General features: G+C 46.8%; 1 protein-coding gene across 13 annotated transcripts in view; it reads right to left on the bottom strand.

The window, feature by feature from the left end:
• Positions 1-20,089, bottom strand: part of LOC147123222 (LIM and calponin homology domains-containing protein 1-like) — a 637,194-nt gene that overhangs the window by 145,917 nt on the left and 471,188 nt on the right. For 11 of the 13 annotated variants that reach the window (XM_085969296.1, XM_085969236.1, XM_085969219.1 and 8 more), the window contains 2 exons: positions 18,144-18,530; positions 6,456-6,794 (listed from right to left, as the gene is read on the bottom strand). In XM_085969296.1, coding sequence (XP_085825422.1) covers positions 6,456-6,794; positions 18,144-18,530 — 726 coding nt within the window. Of the gene's footprint in view, positions 1-495; positions 529-6,455; positions 6,795-18,143; positions 18,531-20,089 lie in introns of all 13 variants that reach the window. The other 2 variants (XM_085969288.1, XM_085969303.1) reach the window with 2 other exon arrangements.

Raw genomic sequence — 20,089 nt, 5'->3', positions numbered from 1 at the left:
GTAATATTAATTCTACAATATAAAAATAAACACCTAAAATATTTTCCTATTGTCTCTCTCCTACTTATATTACTTTTGCTGGGAATTTCTTTAGCAGTTCTCCTAATTGGCCACCATAACGTCAACAGAAGATCGGCAAAACCCCCATTTACGTTTCCGCCAAAGTCACAGTGGAAATTGGGAGAACCCTCAAGGAAACTCCCAGTGCTTTACGTTAATGTTAGCTTTTTCTTGCCTAATCTGTCTATTCTAACTCATTTCTAACTTCAAAGCTAATTTTTAAACCATTTTTCTCCCTCTTGGTCCTGACTTACAACATACAATTTGGAGATTGGTGTAAATTCCAAAACATTGGTTATTCAATGGCTGAAAACTGGTTTTAATTGCTGTTTTTCTAGCCAAATGGAAGCCAAAACTTTGTAGAATGATATGACCAGGCTGATCGTTGATGTATAAAAATATAAAGCAAGAAGGGGCTCTGCCTAATGTACATACCCATCAGTAGTTTCTGGAGCCCAACAATCCCATCTGTGGAGCAAAAACATTCAAACAGGATTCCATTTGGCAGCAGGAAGAATGAAATATATACTTAACGTAAGAGGACTGGAAATTTATTTTTAATAATGTATTTAAAGGGCAGCACTATGGACAGTGTGGGAAGGTACAAAATAGAGGGAAGAAAGGAATGTTGGAGGGCTGGTCACTCATGACCAAGAAGGATGGTTTTAGAGAGATATTGGCAACAATCAAAAAGCAGAACATCCTCCCTGGTGTTAGGTATGAGGAGAGCCATATAAAGGAAAGAGGAGAAAAAAGACTTTAAATACACTTTAATGTACAGTAAACTCTTGTTTAAATGGCACATAATCATTCTGAATTCTTTAATATAGATAACCGGTAATCTTGCCAAATCCATCCAGCACTCGTTTTGCCGAGTCCGAGTCTCCCGCGGTGGCCGAGTTAGTCAGTGGTTTTTATTTTTGTTTGTGTTAAAAATAGCCTACTTCTCTGTTATCCAGAATTTTTCATCAACCGGCACCATCCTGGTCCCGTAGGTGCCGGATGAGAAAGAGTTTACTGTATATTGATGTGTACTATTTGTTATGGTTCAGTAAATAGTAGCCTTAACTACACTTTCCAATTTTGCACAGATACTTTGAGTTATAAAAGAGTCAATTTTTCAATTAGACGAATCAGAAGTAAATTATGTTTAATTAGCACAAATATTCATATGCTAGTCTATGATTATACCACTACATATAGCTCCAACACAGCTTAAATTATAAATACAATTCAGATGCTGGGCTAGTCAATATTTTAAGATCTCCAGATACACCAACAAGACTTGTTCTGTGAATTACCCGATCAGTATCGCACAGAACAGACACACTTGGTATCATCGTGTTTCCAAAGGCCCATATGGAATTGATTGACTGAATTAGGACAATTAATTAAGATCTTGTTACTTCTAACATAACGATTACACTATTTGTGCACCTTGAGCGTAAAGTTTCTGAATTTTAGGAACAGCCTATTCCTTAACTAAACTAATTTATAAAAGGAAAGTAGTCTAATTAGGACAATTAAATAATTCACTAATCTCTTACAGCAATTTGAGTATAACCAGCAAGGTTTCCGAAGACTGCACTTACAATCTATATTATTAATGAAAGCTTAAAAACTTTCACGTCAACTACCCCAATCATTGCACTTCCTGACTCTCCTACTGCTTGCACTTTGTCCTGTTACACAGCAAAGTGATGAATGACTTAAATTATCACAATGACATTTCTTGTCTCCAGATGTTGCAAATATTAAATTCCACCGGAATGAATCACCAATAACCAATCAAGGACCAAACAAGCAGATGGAAAATGTAAAACATTAAGCCCTGAATTTAATATGTACAATACAATTTCACTTCTTGCTTTCAAAATATTTGTCATGGAAACTTTTTGAATGACATAAATTAGTAAAGAGTCAACTCGATAAAATGAAATACATTGCTGAGTTCACAGTCATGATTGTTCCCTTTAAACTACCTGCTGTTGATCATGTGTTCACACAAAGCTAGCAATCGAGTTACGTTTAAAAAAAAATTGACAGTTGTCAAGTTTTCCCCATCACATATTTTGCACAGTGAACTACTTCCTGTTAACATTCGCAGCAAGTTTTCAGATCAAAATTTTCTATCAAACGCAAGGTAATGTAGTATGTATCATGCCATTCTTACAATGCTTATTAGTTAGTCGTCAAACAAAAAGTGGAAACAAAAAAAGCTGATCCATGTAAGTGTACACGATCTTCATTAACTCTCAAGATCCCAGCTGCCTATGAGCAACGCATTGTAAAATTCCTTACTTAACATGGTCTATGCTCCAGTAGAACATCTGAAATCATTTGAATGTCTAAATAAACATGAGCTGATCCCCTGTGGTATTGTTCATGAACAAAAAAGGAATATATTTCTCTCTTCCTTTAATTGTCTATCAGAATGTCTCCCACTCTCCAATTGTTTCTGTCTACCTCTGTTTTTTTGTTAATATTTCACACATAGATACATAGATACATAGATACATAGAAGATAGGAGCAGGAGTAGGCCATTCGGCCCTTCGAGCCTGCTCCGCCATTCAATGAGATCATGGCTGATCATCCAAATTCAGTACCCGGTCCCTGCCTTCTCCCCATATCCCTTGATCCCTTTCTTTAGCCTTAAGAAATATATCCAACTCTTTCTTGAATATACTTAATGAACTGGCCTCCACCGCCCTCTGTGGCAGAGAATTCCACAGGTTCACCACTCTCTGGGTGAAGAAATTCCACCTCATTTCAGTCCTAAATGGCTTACCCCTTATCCTTAGACTATGACCCCTGGTTCTGGACTCCCCGGCCATCAGAAACATCCTTCCTGTATCTAGTCTGTCCAGGCCTGACAGAATTTTATAGGTTTCGATGAGATCCCCTCTCAATCTTCTAAACTCCAGTGAGTATAAGCCCAATCGACACAATCTCTCCTCATACGTCATTCCTGCCATCCCAGGTATCAGCCTGGTGAACCTTCGCTGCACTCCTTCCATGGCAAGAATGTCCTTCCTCAGGTAAGGCGACCAAAACTGCACACAATACTCAAGGTGTGGTCTCACCAAGGCCCTGTACAACTGCAGCAAGACATCCTTGTTCTTGTACTCGAACCCTCTTGCTACGAAGGCCAACATACCATTTGCCTTCTTAACCGCCTGCTGCACCTGCATGCTTACCTTCAGCGACTGGTGTACAAGAACACCCAGGTCTCTTTGCACTTCCCCTTCTCCCAATCTATTACCATTCAAATAATAATCTGCCTTCCTGTTTTTGCCACCAAAGTGGATAACCTCACATTTATCCACATTAGAGTGCATTTGCCATGTTTCTGCCCAATCACCCAACCTGTCCAAATCGTGCTGGAGTTTCACGACATCCTCCTCACAGCATACCCTCCCCCCCAGCTTTGTGTCATCTGCAAATTTGGAGATATTACATCCAATTCCCTCGTCCAGATCATTAATATATATTGTGAACAGCTGGGGTCCTAGGACCGATCCTTGCGGTACCCCATTAGTCACTGCCTGCCACTCGGAAAACGACCCATTTATTCCAACTCTTTGCTTTCTGTCCGCCAACCAGTTCTCTATCCAAGTCAATACCTTGCCCCCAATCCCATGTGCCTTAATTTTGCACGCTAATCTCTTATGCGGGACCTTATCGAAAGCCTTCTGAAAGTCCAAATACACCACATCCACTGGTTCTCCCTTATCTATTTTACCAGTTACATCCTCAAAAAATTCCAGTAGATTAGTCAAGCATGATTTACCTTTTGTAAATCCATGTTGACTTTGTCCGATCCAGTCACTGCTTTCCAAGTGGTCTGCTATTACATCTTTTATAATGGACTCTAGCATATTCCCCACTACCGATGTCAAGCTTACCGGTCTATAATTCCCCGCCTTTTCTCTACCACCTTTTTTGAATAGTGGGGTAACATTAGCTACCCGCCAATCCATGGGTACCGTTCCAGAGTCTATCGAGTTCTGGAAGATGACCAGCAATGCATCTACTATTTCTAGGGCCACTTCCTTAAGTACCCTGGGATGTAGATTATTAGGCCCTGGGGATTTATCGGCCTTCAGTCCCATCAATTTTCCTAACACCATTTCCCTACAAATACTGATTTCTTTCAGTTCCACCCTTTCATCAGACCCTATGTTCCCCGGCATCTCTGGGAGGTTATTTGTGTCCTCCTTTGTGAAGACAGAACCAAAATATGTATTTAGTTGGTCTGCCATTTCTTTGTTCCCCATTATAAATTCCCCCGATTCTGACTGCAAGGGACCTACGCTTGACTTCACCAATCTTTTTCTCTTCACATATCTGTAAAAGCTTTTACAGTCAGTTTTTATGTTCCCTGCAAGCTTACTCTCATTCTATTTTCCCTTTCTTAATTAATCCCTTTGTCCTCCTTTGTTGAATCCTAAACTGCTCCCAATCCTCAGGATTATTGCTTTTTCTGGCCAATTTATATGCCCTCTCCTTGGACCTTATGCTATCCCTAATTTCCCTTGTTAGCCACGGTTGGGTCACCTTTTTTGTTTTACTTTCTGTATTCCTCTTTTTCTCTGTTTGGCTCTCACAAACATCTATGTATCTCTGTTCAGCTACGACTGACTTTTCTCCTACTTTCTCATTCCATCTTTCTCTAAATGTGTGCTTCCAACTGTCTGCTCCACCTTAGATATGCCTACTACTCATTGGCCGGAATTTTAACTTGGAGGAGCAGAGGGAGCGGGGGCGCTGGAATGCGGTCGAGAAACCTGGGAGAATGGGATTCCCTCAGGCCCTGCTGAATTTAACGGCAGGGCCTGATTAACATTTTGTTTCTCCGTTTCCAGCCCGCAAGCCAGCCAGATTAAGAGGCTGTCTGGCTGTCGGGCAGGTAGCAGAGAGGAGGGAGCAAGGGATCAGAGGCCGAAGAGGGGATCGGGGGCTGGGGGCTGAGGATAGGACACCGGACAGTGGGCCGGGGGAAAGGATAGGACGTTGGATTAGAGTTTGGGGACTGAGGATTGGAGGCCGGACAGGGGTTTGGGGACCGGGGACTGAGACCGAGGATAGAAGGCCGGACATGGGGCCGGGGGCTGAAGATCAGAGACTGGACAGAGAGTTGGGGTTTAGGGACCAAGGATCAAAGGCCGTACAGGGGGCTGGGGACCGAGGATCGGAGGTTGGAGAGGGATTCAGGGTCTGAGGGCCGAGGATCAGAGGCTAGACAGGGGGTTGGGGGCTGAAGATAGGAGGTCTGACAGGGGGCCGGGGCCAAGGATTGAAGGTTGTACAGGGGGCTGGGGGGCGAGGATCGGAGGTCAGAGAGGGATTCAGAGTCTGGGGGCTGAGGATCAGAGGCTGGACAGGGGGCTGGGGGCTGAGGATCGGAGGTCAGAGAGGGATTCAGGGTCTGGGGGCTGAGAATCAGAGGCCGGACAGGGGGCTGGGGGCCGAGGATCGGAGGTCAGAGAGGGATTCAGGGTCTGGTGGTTGAGGAGCAGAGATCGGACAGGGGGCTGGGGGCCGAGAATCGGAGGCCAGAGGGGCTGTCGGGGGCCGGGTGCCGAGGGTCAGAGGCTGGAGAGGGGGGTCGGAAGCTGGGGTTCAGAGGCTGGACAGAGGGCGTCGGAAGACCAGAGGGGGGGTCGGAGATCGGAGGCCTCGTTGGGGTGGGGGGATGTGGTTCAGAGGCCTCGTGGGGGAGGTCGAGGGGAGATCAGAAGTATCGGGGGGAAGTGTCCGCTCCCGGTGGGTGGGCGAGGCAGGAACGCTGGAGCCAGCAGGTAAGTATAAAGGCACTTACCTCCTGGATCCAACAGTCCCCCCCTCCCTTTATCTGGTGAGTTCCCCCGAGGCCAGCCAGAAATGCTGGTTGGATCTGTATTAGGGAACAGACATCTTGCGTAGAACTCTCCTTCATGTGGCAGTTGGACCCTAGGCTCCACACCCTATGTCAGTAAAGCAGAACTGCTTTATTTTGAGGGACTGGCATAACATCAGGTTAAAGTAATTGCCCATGTAATAAAAGTTTTAACACTTCTAGGACAAAGGAATTTCCAAAGTGCAAAAAAACCCCACAAACTGTGTGTTAAGACATAACAAGCTACTAAATTTAAAAAAAAGATTTTCACTGTTATTGGTAGGACATGGAAACTTGAAAGATACAGTCCCATGTACCATTTTTATTATTTTTGTAAACATTTCTACAATGGCACTGTAACAGTTTATGATGAGTCAAGGTGGCACACAGACCAAGACAAATTCAAGCACGTGCTAAGTGTTACTTGTTTCAGCGCAGGCATTTCCACACTTGTAATTAGTTCAGTTTAAGTGAACTACAGGCTCCAGCAGCTAATAAACAAAACAAAAAGCTCACGTCCACAGTGATTCATCCTTGGGTTTTCTCATTTTCTTTGCATCCTTCTCAGGTCCTTTAGTAATTCCGCTCTTTGACCAGCCTTGCTGTGAACTGGGGACTGGGAGAAATTTATTAAAGGCAGCACTGCTCTGCTTAAAGGTGGCTTTAATCCGCCGGCTCATCATGTCATCTTTCTCTAGATCTGGGGCCTTCTCATCTTCATCTTCATCTTCCTCGCTGGAATCGTGAATGCTTTCATTCAGAGTTACAGTGTGGACAACCAGGACAGGAGAAGGGGTTCTTCGAAAATACTCAGCTGTGCATGTATCACTAAGGAAAGTTTCTTCACGTTTACAGCTATGGAACAAGAGGTAAATTAAGAAAGAAGGAAGGCACTAACTAATAGAAAATAAGGTAACATTACGACAAGATGGTTAGATAAGAAATAAAATATTAACTTCATATTTATAATCTACTGGATAAAACTTCTGCGGGTAAAGACTTAAAAAAAAACTAATTTGTTCCTTTTATGTGTTTTGGGAGAATGGGATGCTGCTAGGATATTATATTACACTGGGGGTTATCATGAGGTTGGTGACCATTACTACGGTGGCAGGAATGGATCTGGAACTGGATCCTAAACTGTGACCTCAATAATGACCCCCACCACAATGGGCGGGAAGAGGTTGGGGAACTGGGGGCTTAAACCCTAACGAACAGGGAACGCGTCCCCAACCTGCCACGTACCCGCCCGTTGCCGTTTTTACGGCGGCGGGTTGCGAGCCGTGTGTGTGTCCCCTCTTGTTATCACATTCAAATAAGGCTTTCACAGTGCATCGTTATAGAGTCATTGGCCTAGAAATTGGGTTCTGGTCTTGCCAGGGCTGTAGCGCCAGAAAGTTTGCGCCAGCGGTAATGCGGCAGCGCCCGACGAAAATTCGGGTGCGCCGGGCCCAGACGGCGGCGGGCGCTAAAACCCTCCTTTAGCGCCTCAAAACGGGCGTGAACTTGGGTTTCCCGGCGCTAATCCCCCGCTGCGGCACCCGATGCGGTGCGGCAGGCGGGGGAACTGCAGGCCTCCTCCTCCTGTTAAGGAGGAGCTGCCTGCAGCCGACAACTGTCCGGCGGATTGACCCGACATCTGAGCCCGGCACCTCGGGGAAGTGCCGGGCTCGCATGAGACAGTGATCAGGGCCGCGGGGGGGGAATGCAGGAGTCCGGGAAGGGAGGTGTGGGCAGGCGGCCGCCGGGAACGCGGCCGGCCGCCGCTCCACCTTTATGCGCCGGCGCACACTGGGGGAAGACTCTGTTGCCAGAGTCTTAGTTGCGCCTGCCACGGGCGAGGCGGGCGCAACTGAATTTCGGCTTGGGGCCGGGTTACCACGGCAACCGGGACGCTGCGCACACCGATGACGTCATCGGTGCCGGCGCAGCGCTACCGGTGCAACGCCGATTTAGGGCCCCAGGGAATTTCTCAACTGGCCATAACTCCGGCGCTAGGCCCTCTAGCGCCTCAAATGCGGCGCTAAGCCTACCGAATTTCTAGGCCATAGAGTTATACAGCACAGAAAGAGGCCCTTTGGCCCATCGTGTCCACGCCGGCCATCAAGCCCTGTCTATTCTAATCCCATTTTCCAGCACTTGGTCCATAGCCTTGTAAGCTATGGCATTTCAAGTGCTCATCTAAATGCTTCTTGAATGTTGTGAGGGTTCCTGCCTCTACCACCCTTTTAGGCAGTGAGTTCCAGATTCCAACCACCCTCTGGGTGAATTTTTTTTTTCCTCAAATCCCTCTAAACCTCCTGCCCCTTACCTTGAAACTATGTCCCCTGGTTATTGACCCCTCTACTAAGGGGAAAAGTTCCTTTCTATCTACCCTATCTATGCCCCTCATAATTTTGTACACCTCAATCAGGTCCCCCCTCAGCCTTCTCTGCTCTAAGGAAAACAACCCCAGCCTGTCCAGTCTCTCTTCATAGCTGAAGCGCTCCAGCCCAGGTAACATCCTGGTGAATCTCCTCTGCACCCTCTCCAATGCAATCACATCCCTCCTATAGTGTGGCGATCAGGACTGCACTGGGTGCCTGATTTAAATTTAACTGCTACTGGCCTGGTTTCCGAGAGCTCGGGAAATCCGGCAGTGAAATGGAGGCAGGAGCTGCTGGCACCAAAAGGCACGTGCTTTTTATAGCATTCCTTGTGGCCCAGAAAGAGCAGGAGTGCACCCCCGGCCCCTAAAGCAAACCTTTGGCTTCCTTTCTTCCGATCATGGTCTCCCTCTAGCCCTTGCCCTGCGATGTTGATTGCCGGTGACCATCCCCAAGGGTCCCCGGCTGCAGCCTCCCGTCACTGGTTTTCCCGCTCGGTATCCAGCCCGCCTGTCAATTTGGCAGGCTACCAGGCAGGAAACAAAAGAAATAAATTATAATGAGGTCCTGTTGTTAAATTCAGCAGGACCTCCACGTCTCCAGCCTTGCTGGGTTTCCTCCGCTTTACTGTACTCCCTCACTCCCTCCTCGTCTCCCCCTACATATCGGGGCCATATGTCTTTTGGGTCTCATGCAAAAAAGAGAGTTTTCTCTGATTTGCAATCACAAATGATTTTATCTGAGTGTGACCAATGCCCATGCGACTGCCCTACAATAAGAAGTCAATGTATTCAGAAGCAGAGTGAGGAATAGTACTAAAATAGCTGGAAAAACACAAACAAAAACTCATTAAGGATTAAATAAGAAGGGTTAAGAATGAAATTCATGAAGTGTAAATTGTCTGAGTTCTTGGCTTGGGGTGAGGTTACTGGTTTAATTGTACAGAGGTTAGTTCGATCCTTGGGTACTAGATTGTCAGGCTCAGTTCTCAACACAAGGGAATTACTTTTTTTTATTGGGACTAGATTTGATGTTAGACATCACACAGCTAGAAATACACTTCTGTTACATGGAAATTTGCTGATAGGTTGGTCAAGTATCACCTTCTTATGCCCATGCAGTATTCTGCTTTATTCTACAAACACAATCCCAATTCTCTGTCGGCAAGTGTATGTTATTCCTATGTTCATATTGTGAAAAATAAATGTTTTAAATGTTACTGTATGGGGAAATATTGGCTGGAAATCATTTCTGTTGGTCTTAGATTAGTTATACTAATACTGGTAGTTTTCTGGAATTATGATACTGCATAAAATTGATATTACTGTAAAAAAAAATCAGAGTTGAACAAAGTTGTGCACAAAGTTTAGACTCCTACTAATATCCCCCTAGGACAGCAAGGTATATAGAATGATGTGAAATACCAACACAATACCACTCATTTTAAATATATATAACATATTAGAAATGCCTGTTTACTAGTGGTACCAGTACAAATGTTGCAACATAAAGTATGTATAAGATAAGCAACACAGCACTAAAGGCAAATACATCTGGACCTCATTAGCATGCGGACGGTGAGCTGTGAATGCTGAACGGGCGCTCCGAGACTACTCGCCGGTCAGGGAGGGCAGGAAATCGGCAGGCTCCTGCTCCTCCTGGCCAAAAAAAATTGAAAAAAAAATTCAGCCATTTTTGGAGTGGCCTGCAGTGGTCCCTTTAAGGTCTGCTGGTTAGGCCGCTCTACACCAAGAACCAATGGGTGGGGCGTGCGTGGTGCATTCCCCACTTGTTGGTCCACAAAAATTGTATCGCTGTCCTGGGTTGGGTTAAATGAAATGGAGAATTTGAACCAAGGATAATTTAATCATCCTTAATAATAACAAAGTTCAATTAATTTACACTGCAACTAAAGAGGTTTTGCTTCACACCAATGTTAGTTATAGTCAACTTGACCTGACCCAGGAGCAAACTGGAGTCAGACTCCCTGGAGGAGTCAGTTTGGCCCTTGACACTAATTTACACTACACAAATTCAGTGCAGGCAAAGCCAATGCTGCTTTACACCAATGTTAAATTTATAGTGTAAATGCACCTGAAGAATAAGTACAATAAATTCAGAATGATATCATTAACCCAGGGATCACAGTAATTGTTTCTCTAACCTGATATTTTAGAATGAGCAGAAAACTAGCTCATACTGTTAGTGATATTAAATATCTGAGCTTTTTTAAATCCATTAATGGATTCTATTTAATATGGTCCATGATTTGCAAATTCCATCTAGTGCTAATAGTTTCAGCAGTGCAATTTTAATTTCTGGTGCAACATTTCCTAATACACAGCCTGCTCCATCATTGTCACACAATCCTGGTGCAGTATTTAATCTTGTTTTCCAGTAGATTATTGACAGAACAACTCTACACCACAGCACCATGTGGATTACAAACAGAGTGAATAATCTTTTATTAGATCCGTGTTAGAAAGGTTTATCTTCTTGCCGAATTTAAGAGATTAAAGAAAATCCCAAATGGAAAGTGTCAAACTTAATTTAAGGCAGGACACAGTCGTCGTGTTGTGGTATCAGAGTCTAATGAATTGACGAATGCCAAACACCAAAATATGGCGGGAAAGCAAAGTTCGGCTGGTAAGGAATTATCTATCATTTAGTATAAGGTTGAAGGGTCAGGTCTATTCCAGTCACTCTCTAGTAGAATACCACAGTAATCTGCTTTCTGTCAGACATATCAATTGTTTTTGTAGTCTTGTGTCAATGCACCATTGTCTATTGGGTAACCAAGCAAGATTATTTCATCTTGGTTCAGATTGAATTTATATGGGATTTTGACTTCTGTTAACCACACACACCATTCTTTGTAGTCCTTCATCCTCACTATCATTTCTGCAGGTCTTTCTAGCAACTAGGGTCAATTTTCTGAGATATTTGGCCTTGTTACAGTTGTCAGTTACATCCTGTTGTTGCACTTATACTAAAGTTACACTTATACTGGGCCTTACACTAAACATCCATAAGACAAAGGTCCTCTACCAACCTGCCCCCGCCACACAGTACTGCCCCCCGATTATCAAAATCCATGACAAGGCCTTGGACAACGTGGACCACTTTCCATACCTCGGGAGCCTACTGTCAACAAGGGCAGACGTCGATGACGAAGTCCAACACCACCTTCAGTGTGCCAGTGCAGCCTTCGGTTGCCTGAGGAAGAGAGTGTTTGAAGACCAGGACCTCAAACCCGGCACCAAGCTCATGGTCTACAGAGCAGTAGTAATACCCGCCCTCCTGTATGCCTCAGAGACATGGACCATGTACAGCAGGCACCTCAAAGCACTGGAGAGGTACCATCAATGCTGCCTCCACAAGATCCTGCAAATCCATTGGCAGGATAGGCACACCAACATCAGTGTTGTCGCTCAGGCCAACATCCCCAGCACCGAAGCTTTGACCACGCTCGATCAGCTCCGGTGGATGGGTCACATGGTCCGCATGCCCGATACGAGACTCCCAAAACAAGCGCTCTACTCGGAGCTCCAACACGGCAAGAGAGCCCCAGGTGGGCAGAGGGAACGCGTCAAGGACACCCTCAAAGCCTCCTTGAAAAAGTGCAACATCCCCACCGACACCTGGGAATCCCTGGCCCAAGACCGCACAAAGTGGAGGAGAAGCATCCGGGAAGGTGCCGAATACCTCGAGTCTCTTCGCTGGGAGCAAGCGGAAGCCAAGCGCAAACAGCAGAAGGAGCGCACGTTAACCCAAGCACCCCATCCACCCGCCCCTTCAATCACCATCTGCCCCACCTGTGACAGAGACTGTAGGTCCCGCATTGGACTTATCAGTCACCTGCGAACTCATTTTTAATGTGGAAGCAAGTCATCTTCGGTTCCGAGGGACTGCCTAAGAGGAAGAGTTGTTATGCCGCCTAATATACAAAAATAATAAAGCCGGACCATCAACATTTTCTGGGAATTACTGGCTAGTGTTCAGCTTCCATTTCACAAAGTCCATTTTCTCCCTAGTATTGATTGTGCCCAGGTAGGTACAATATTGAGGGATCCCTCGGCTCTGCGAGGACAGATAAACCATGTGTCAGTACAATCATACATTGTTAATAATTCCACTAGAACCTTTTAATGTAAAATACAATTTTTGAATTTGAGCAGGTGAGGCCTAAGGAAATTTATTATTTTTACTACTATATATACTGGGGGAAAAATGGAGTCACGCCCCCTTTGGGGCGCTAACTTCGCCCCGAAAAAATTAGCACCCCTGCAGTCGAAATTAATCGGTAGCGCCCCAAGAGGGAAGATGCGCTGCAGCATGCCACATCGCGGTAGGGGAGGAGCCTTGCGCAGCGCGACCCGGGGCCCAGCTGGGCCACCAGGGATCAGAGTGCCGGCAAAAGAGCCTGGCACTCAAGAGAAGTGCTTAGCTCAGGGAGTGCAGCCGGCACTCTGCGGGGGGGGGCTTCAGAGGAGGCCAGGGACGGCAGAGGGGGCAGTTGCTGGCAGGTGGCCAGCAACAAGAATGGCCGGCACCTCCCCCTTAATTTGCGCTGCCCCGGCCGCAGGTAGGCCCCCCTGACCCCGTCGGACATAGCGTTCAGCAGTAATTCAGAGGACGCTACTGAAGGTTGCAGCCGGGGTGCGAGCGGGGCGCTGCGCACAGCGATGATGTCATCGCTGGTGGCGCAGTGCCGCAGGGCGCTAATGGTTACCGTCGCCGCTAACCACCCGCTGAATTTCGCGGGAGGCGTTGGCGGCAACCGAATTTTTAGGCCAGTTTCTCAGCTCCTCAGACTTGCATTACAATTGGTCCTTAGTTGATTTTCAAGTCACCTGGCTGTTTGTGGTTTTACCATTTTTAAATTTGCAGCAATGGATTTGGATTCAATTGCACACTTTCCATTCTCCATTGCAGCTTTCTTGGCATCACATAGGCGATGTCTCCAATCTGCCTATCTTCAAATATTTATTATCAGAAATTTATTGCCTCCAGCAATCCAGGAAAAATACAGTGGAAAAATAGACAATGGAAAAATTCCATAGCCTAATCTTTAAAGAAATATCAAACAATATAACACAATAGATGGATCAGACCTTTAGCAACCTCTCTTGCCTTCTGGTGAACCCGTCAGAGGCTCAAATTAGTTGAGTAAACCCCCTCTTGAGAAGCTGCCTCAGTTGGATCAGCAGGTGTTTTCTTTTCTGCCATGTGAACAATGGGTGTTTCTCTTTACAGGACAGTTGCAACATGATATGTTTTTGCAGGTTCTCGTTTTGATCAACAGTATCTCAGTTATGCACACCTTCAATCAAAAGCCGCCAGGAATGCATCAAAATGGACCTTACGGGGTCGATTTTAACTCAGCCGTGAGGCGGGCTTTGAGGCGTGTGGGGGGTTAAAATCGCAAAAACTGGGGGTCGGGACCCCCCGCCACCTGGTTCCCGACCCCGAGCCATTTTAACCCAGGCGTGTCTGATGGTCCCGAATCAGTCCCGCCTCCAACAGGTGGGACTGGTCTTTAAGGCCCTTAATCAGCAATAATTGGCCTTTATAATCCCATTTTAACAGGCCCTTGCATTTTTAACCCTTTTCCCACGTAAAACACGCCTGGTGGGGAGCACGCCTGTGAAACCTGGCGTGAGCACTATTGGCTTGCTGACTATCAGCTGCAGGTCAACCATTAAAGAGGAGATTTAATCAGTCATCATTTGTAGGTGGCAGGACTTTGTTGTTTCAGGCCTGGGGCAACTTTTACCAGGCTTAACCACACCTGTGGAAGGTTGGAGCCTCACACACATCTCCAGTGTGACCTCCTGGGAAACCCCGCTCGCCACCTTCACTCAGCGCTTCCTCAACGGAGGCATATACCAGAAGCATGGGAGCCATTTATTTCCTTCCCTTCTGGGCATTAAATGAGCTCAATCACCAGCTGCGGCACCAGCAGAACCAGGAACAACAGCAGCAGCAACAGGAGCGCCAGGCTGCTGCTCACCCACCTGAAGCTGCACAGGCCAGAATGGGCCAGCGCTTGGAAGTGCCTTGAGAGCACCTTGCTGCACATCAGGGGGCCATGGGGACCCGTATCTGCACTGGCAGTCCTACTCAGAAGGACTTCCATGAAGGTCTGGTTTCTCTGTTCAATAGATGCCCATCGCTCCTCAAGAGATGTCATTCTATTATGAACACTCACCATGTTTTCCATACCCTGGCGACTTATCTCCTCCATGGAGGTTGCCATCCTTTCCATGGTGATGCGTTCATGCGCCAATGACTCCACAAAGGCTCTGCTCACATTCGCTATGGACTCCTCCATTCGCTCCACACTCACATCGACCCTGGAGACAAAACCTGCCAGAGACTCCTGCATCTGTTCCTGGAGTTCCAGCCCTGCTGATCTTATGGATGGACCCAGAGGCAGAGGGTCGACATGCAGCTGAGCCGAGCTGGCAGGGTCCTGTGCCCTCCGACTAGCACTCTCCACTGCTGTCCCTGTCTCCACAATCTGCTGATGCTCACTTGTGAGCTGTGATACACCAGGTGACAACACTACTCTATGTCCCGAAGGTCCCACCGAAGTGTGAGTGTTTGCGCTGGTGTTGGGTGCGCTGAATTCTGCTGACGCTGCACCCTCAGAGGTTGCAGATTCCTCTGAGGAGTCTGGAAGCTCAGGCTCTTCCTCCTGGACAGTGGGGACGGGGGCTTTCGATGCTCCTGTGGGGGAGTGAAGGAAAGAGTTAGAGATGTGAGGTCAAGGTTACATGCACATTGCAGATGATCATAGGTCCATCTGTTATAGCTTCAGAATTATTATCAGCGACTCATGCAATGTCAATCAGAGAGATGGAAAACGATTCTGTCACCAGCTTGCTGTGATGCCCCCGTCTGTCCGTCCCCCACTTGCGCCTCATCCTCCAGTCCTACGATCTCCAGGACCGCCTCCTCCCAGGGGGTGAGGTGGGCTACTGATGGTGGCCCTCCTCCTGTCCTCGCTCTTTCTCGCTTATTGTGAGCTCTCTTTTCCTGCAATGAGGGAGACAAGTGGAGGTTGAGTGAGAATGAAGGAGTGAGTGTAGAGAATCCATAGCATAGATGCTAAGAAGGAGACAAAAATGGAGTGAGGTGGCAAGACCAAGGGCACTCCCTGTGTGTTGTCAGTTGTTTTCATAGCATCAGAGTGATAGGGAGTGTGAGGGCTGCATAGTCGAATAGTTAGGTGAATGTGAGCATAGAGAGAGAGGGAATGGGTAAGGGTGCATGGATGTCAGTGTCAAGTGGGATGTGGAGGAAGAGATTGCTAAAGCTGAGTGCTGGTGAGGAAAGGCAATGGGGATCAGATTGAGTGTGATGGGAAATTCATACTCACTTTTCCAGTGTGCTGAAGGTCATGAAACCTCTTCCTGCACTGTATCCAGGTTCTGCGGGCAGCGATAAGGAGTTGACCTTCTCTGCCACTTGCAGCCATGCAGCCTTTGTCTGCTGGGGAGGCATCTTCCTCCCTGATGAAGGGAAGAGCTCCTCCTTGTGAGCTCTTGCTCCCTCCACTAAAGTCTGCAGGGCAACGTCGTCAAAACGGGGTGCAGACCTCGGTCTTTCTCTTGCCATTCTGCTTCCAGCTCAGTGTATCAGCAAATGCCAAAAGGTTGGCAGCCTGCAGAAGAAGCAAGGCTTCTTGCAGACCCTAAATGCAGCAGCAATAATGATGTCATATTATGCGACTTTCTGACTGGAAATACTCATTTGCCAAGGGTTCCCACATGTTGGAAATCAATTGGCTAATTGAGTTAAAATTGCATCAATCTCACACACCCATTTAGATTCGTGTGGGAAACACCAAATTCGGGGAACCCGACAATTCCCCGCACCCGAGTTAAAATCGACCCCTACAAGTCTACCACAAACAAGGACAAGAGTTGCCAAAATGACAATATTGAAACTGCAAGGAGAAAATATAATAATTGGCTGTGCTCCATATATCCGGCATTGTGACATGGCAAGAAAATAACAATTTTGAGATGAGATTACATGAAACAGTGTGGATTATTACAGATATGCTTGGTTGGACAGCCGACTGTGTGACATTATTCTTGAACTAGTCTGGGGGAAGGGTGACCATGGAGGTGAGTAACAAATACCCTCTTCAAATATGAAGCATTGTGACTTGCTGTGATTTACTACAAACCTCTGAAAGAAAATTAGCTTTTGCAGAACTTTTAATGGCCTTGTCCACGGAAGAACAGTAGAAGAACAATCATAGGCCTTGTTCATCATGGTGGATAATATCTTTTAGCATTAGAAGTAATGGGGGGATTTAAATCCAGAAAACGGGTGGATTGGGGTCAGGTGGGAGGTTAAAGAGTTAAAAAACTGAATTCTGACTCCAACCCGCCAACTTCTGGTTTTAACGCTGGCAGGACCGGGGGTGGGCAGCCAACCCGCACCCAGGAGATGGGTCGCCACTTAAATATTATAATGAGGCTGGCGTGCCTCATGGTAATCCACCATTTCAAAGTTAACTCTGGCTGGTCAGGTTTCCTTGGCCTCGGGGAACCCGCCGGCTAAAGGGAGGCGAGGACTGCTGGATCCAGGAGGTAAGTGCCTTTCCACTTACCTGCTGGATCCAGCATTCCTGCCTCAACCACCCCCCGTGATCGGACAGCATCCCGACCCTTCCGGTTTTGCCTCTGACCTCCCCCCACATGGCCTCCGATCTCCCCCCTCAACCTCACCTCCCCCCCGAGGCCTCCAATTCCCCCCATCGGCCTCCAAACTCCCCTCTCCATCCCCCGATCGCCTTCCCGGCCTTCCAACCTCCCCCTCCAGCCCCCGAATGCCTTCTCGACCTCCCCCCCTCCAGCCCCGATTCTTCTCTGATCCCCGACCACCCCCCCCAATCCTCCTCTGACCCCACCCACTCGTCCCTCCCTCCTTCCTCTCTGCAGCCGAGTGCTGCAGGCCTACCCACCCGACAGTCAGCCAGCCTCTCCATCTGATTGAAATGCTAATCAGGCCTTGCCATTAAATTCAGAAGGGCCTGTGGGAAACCTGTTCTCCAGGGTTTCCCGGCTGCTTTCCAGTCCCCCTGCTCCCTACCTGCCTCCAAATTAAAATTCCGGCCAATGTCTCTAATCCCTTTTCTTGGAAGGTTGTTGTGGAGGGGGAGATTGTACCTTGCACCTCATTTTCTGGAAGCTTGTTAATCAGCTGTGTTACATGTCATTATTATATATAAGTATACTTGAATAAAGAAAGTTTTCACTGTCCATACCCAGCAGAGATATATGTATCTGATGACCAAAAGTTCCAATGGTACCAAAACAAACCAGTGCAAATTATAATCCTGTGCCAATATTTCCCATTATACAGCAACGTATTTTCGAAAATTACAAATTAAAGTAAACAAAATTATCCCAATCATACCATAAAAAGCAAAATTTACAGCTCAGGAATAAATGAAACATAACTAAGCTGTTAAAGAAACAGATATATTTGTGCAAACTCCAGTGAAGTGGTTAATGCTTACAAATGAATCCTCTGGCAGCGTAAATGTCTAGGCTACTGCACAGCCTATTTTCACGCCTATGTTATTATTAAAAAAACACATCAAACGATCTATATTACAGCAGGCTGAAGTTTCAATAAACCAAAGCTATTTATAAAGCTCATATTGATGAGCAGAGAACAGTTGCACAAGATGGGAGACCTCAGCCTTACATTGCAAATGCCATGCTTTATTAGGAGCTCCAATCACACCACATGCAACTGAAAATGTTGAACCACGCTGTTGATCCAGACTAGCTGGAGAGGAGGCAATATGTACCTGAGCTCATTTTGGGAGGCAAGACTGACCTCGCTGCCAGCAATGACTTGGGATTGACCTCCCATTATGCTATCCTGTGAGTTGAGGATAACTGCCGAAGCTACTGAGGGTAAGAGGTGGCAGGTATAGGCTTTGATAGTGCAACCATCTGCCTCTTCCTCTGACTCACTGTCCGGGCCAGCCCCGGCGATGCTTAACTTCTCCCAACGTTGCTGATCTATCTCCGTCACTGGGCCAAAGTGCACAAAGCGCTGGCAGCTGCCTGAAGCACTTTTATTGTTTCTTGCCTTACGACAGGCAAGGTCATCTTGAGCTGCTTTTTCTACTTCAATTTCAGACATTGGCTTCAAATCAGAACAATTTCCAATTGGCTTGGAAGTTTCCTCACTAGAAGAAGTTATGGAGAATGGAGAAAAATGAAGATTAGAAGCAGACAACATAAAGTTCACTAATCCCCGAATTAGTATTGGCTAAAAGAGAAAGTTACCTTATTAACAAATATGAATAATTTACTACCAAACAGAATCATCTGTCCAGCCAGTCTTATGACCAGTGCAGCTGCATTGTGAGGATATTCAGCTCATTAAATTGGCCCATAATTTGCAGTTAGCGGTGAAGCAAAGCTGTTCGCCGCTGGCCCCAAAGTAAGCTACCCACAAAGATCTCGTAATATCTGTGGCGAGAAGTTTGGCATTTCTGGCATGCAGTTGAAATCAATGTAGTATAGTGGGAATCCCATAGTGCGAGCTGCTGTGACATCAACATGCTGTCTAAGCAGCCAATCACAATGCAAAATTCTCACACACCGAGAACCAGGAAGTGAGAAAGCTCCTTTGATTCTAAGGCTGGGAATTTACTTACCTCAGTGGGTCCGAGGCAGGCAATGTTGGTGGCAGGTCGTGGCCCCGCTGCTGGCTCCATCCCACTGTCTAAAATGAATTTACGTTGACAGGGTTTGTTAAGCTCACCCAGCGTGTTTCCCGGGCCAATTAGAGGAAGCTGATCTGGTGACGCCATTCATGACGTGTCATCAGCCAGTTTCCTTAAAGGGACCATGGCCAACTTTCTTTTGACATTTGTGCTGTCAGTGTTCTACAGCACTGAAGTGCGGCAAACACTGGCAATGACTGCACAGAGGTGCACGGCTGCACCCAGGTTCTCCCATGACTCCCTCCACATGCTTATGGAGGGATTCACAGCACGCAGGGAGGTCCTCTTCCCTTCCGATGGGTGGAAGACACCTCCCCAGGAGACCAAAACTGCCTGGTTGCACATTGCACAGGAGGGCACAAGCAGGGATGTCATCAGGAGGACCTGGGTGCAGTGGCGCAAACCTTTCAATGATCTCATTAGATCACAAAACATTAGTACAAAGCCACACTCAACCTCATCCTGCTGTGCCTCTCATCACATCCCCAATACTCTGCCTTCCCTACCCTACTCCTGCACATCCTTACTCACACCAACTTACCTTGCACCTCCACCCATCCCTCTCTATCTACATTATCACTTCCCCATCTCACTAGCCACCCCTCACACTCACCCTCATCCTAGTGCAATCATACCAACTAACAACACACAAGGGTGTTTTATCCAATGTTTATGTAAAGTTTTTATTAATGTGCTGTCAAACATTGAAATCTTTATTTTCAACACTTTCTGGTCTTGGACAGATTTGTGTGCACCTTTGGAAGTGGCTTGGTGAGTTGCGGTGAATGGTGAGGCAGAACGGTACCCTCCGCATTGGTGATGAGTGTGAAAGGAATGGCTTGGGCTTTGTAGGGATGCTTTATGGTGTTGGTGTGGAGTGGTGCCAACCTGGCACCTCATGTGACAGCCAGAGTGTACAGCATAAAGTTAAGTAAATCTGGCCATGATGAGGCCATCCCTGGCCTCCCGGGCAGCAATGTGGTCGGGTGCTGATGGCCTCTGTCCTGTGCAACATC

The sequence above is a fragment of the Somniosus microcephalus genome, chromosome 2, assembly GCF_052327205.1.
Source record: "Somniosus microcephalus isolate GS21.2 chromosome 2, FLI_Smic_1.0, whole genome shotgun sequence".
Lineage (NCBI taxonomy): Eukaryota > Metazoa > Chordata > Chondrichthyes > Squaliformes > Somniosidae > Somniosus > Somniosus microcephalus.
The sequence above is the reverse complement of the archived record's forward strand: the minus strand, read 5'-3'. Positions and strand labels throughout refer to the sequence as shown.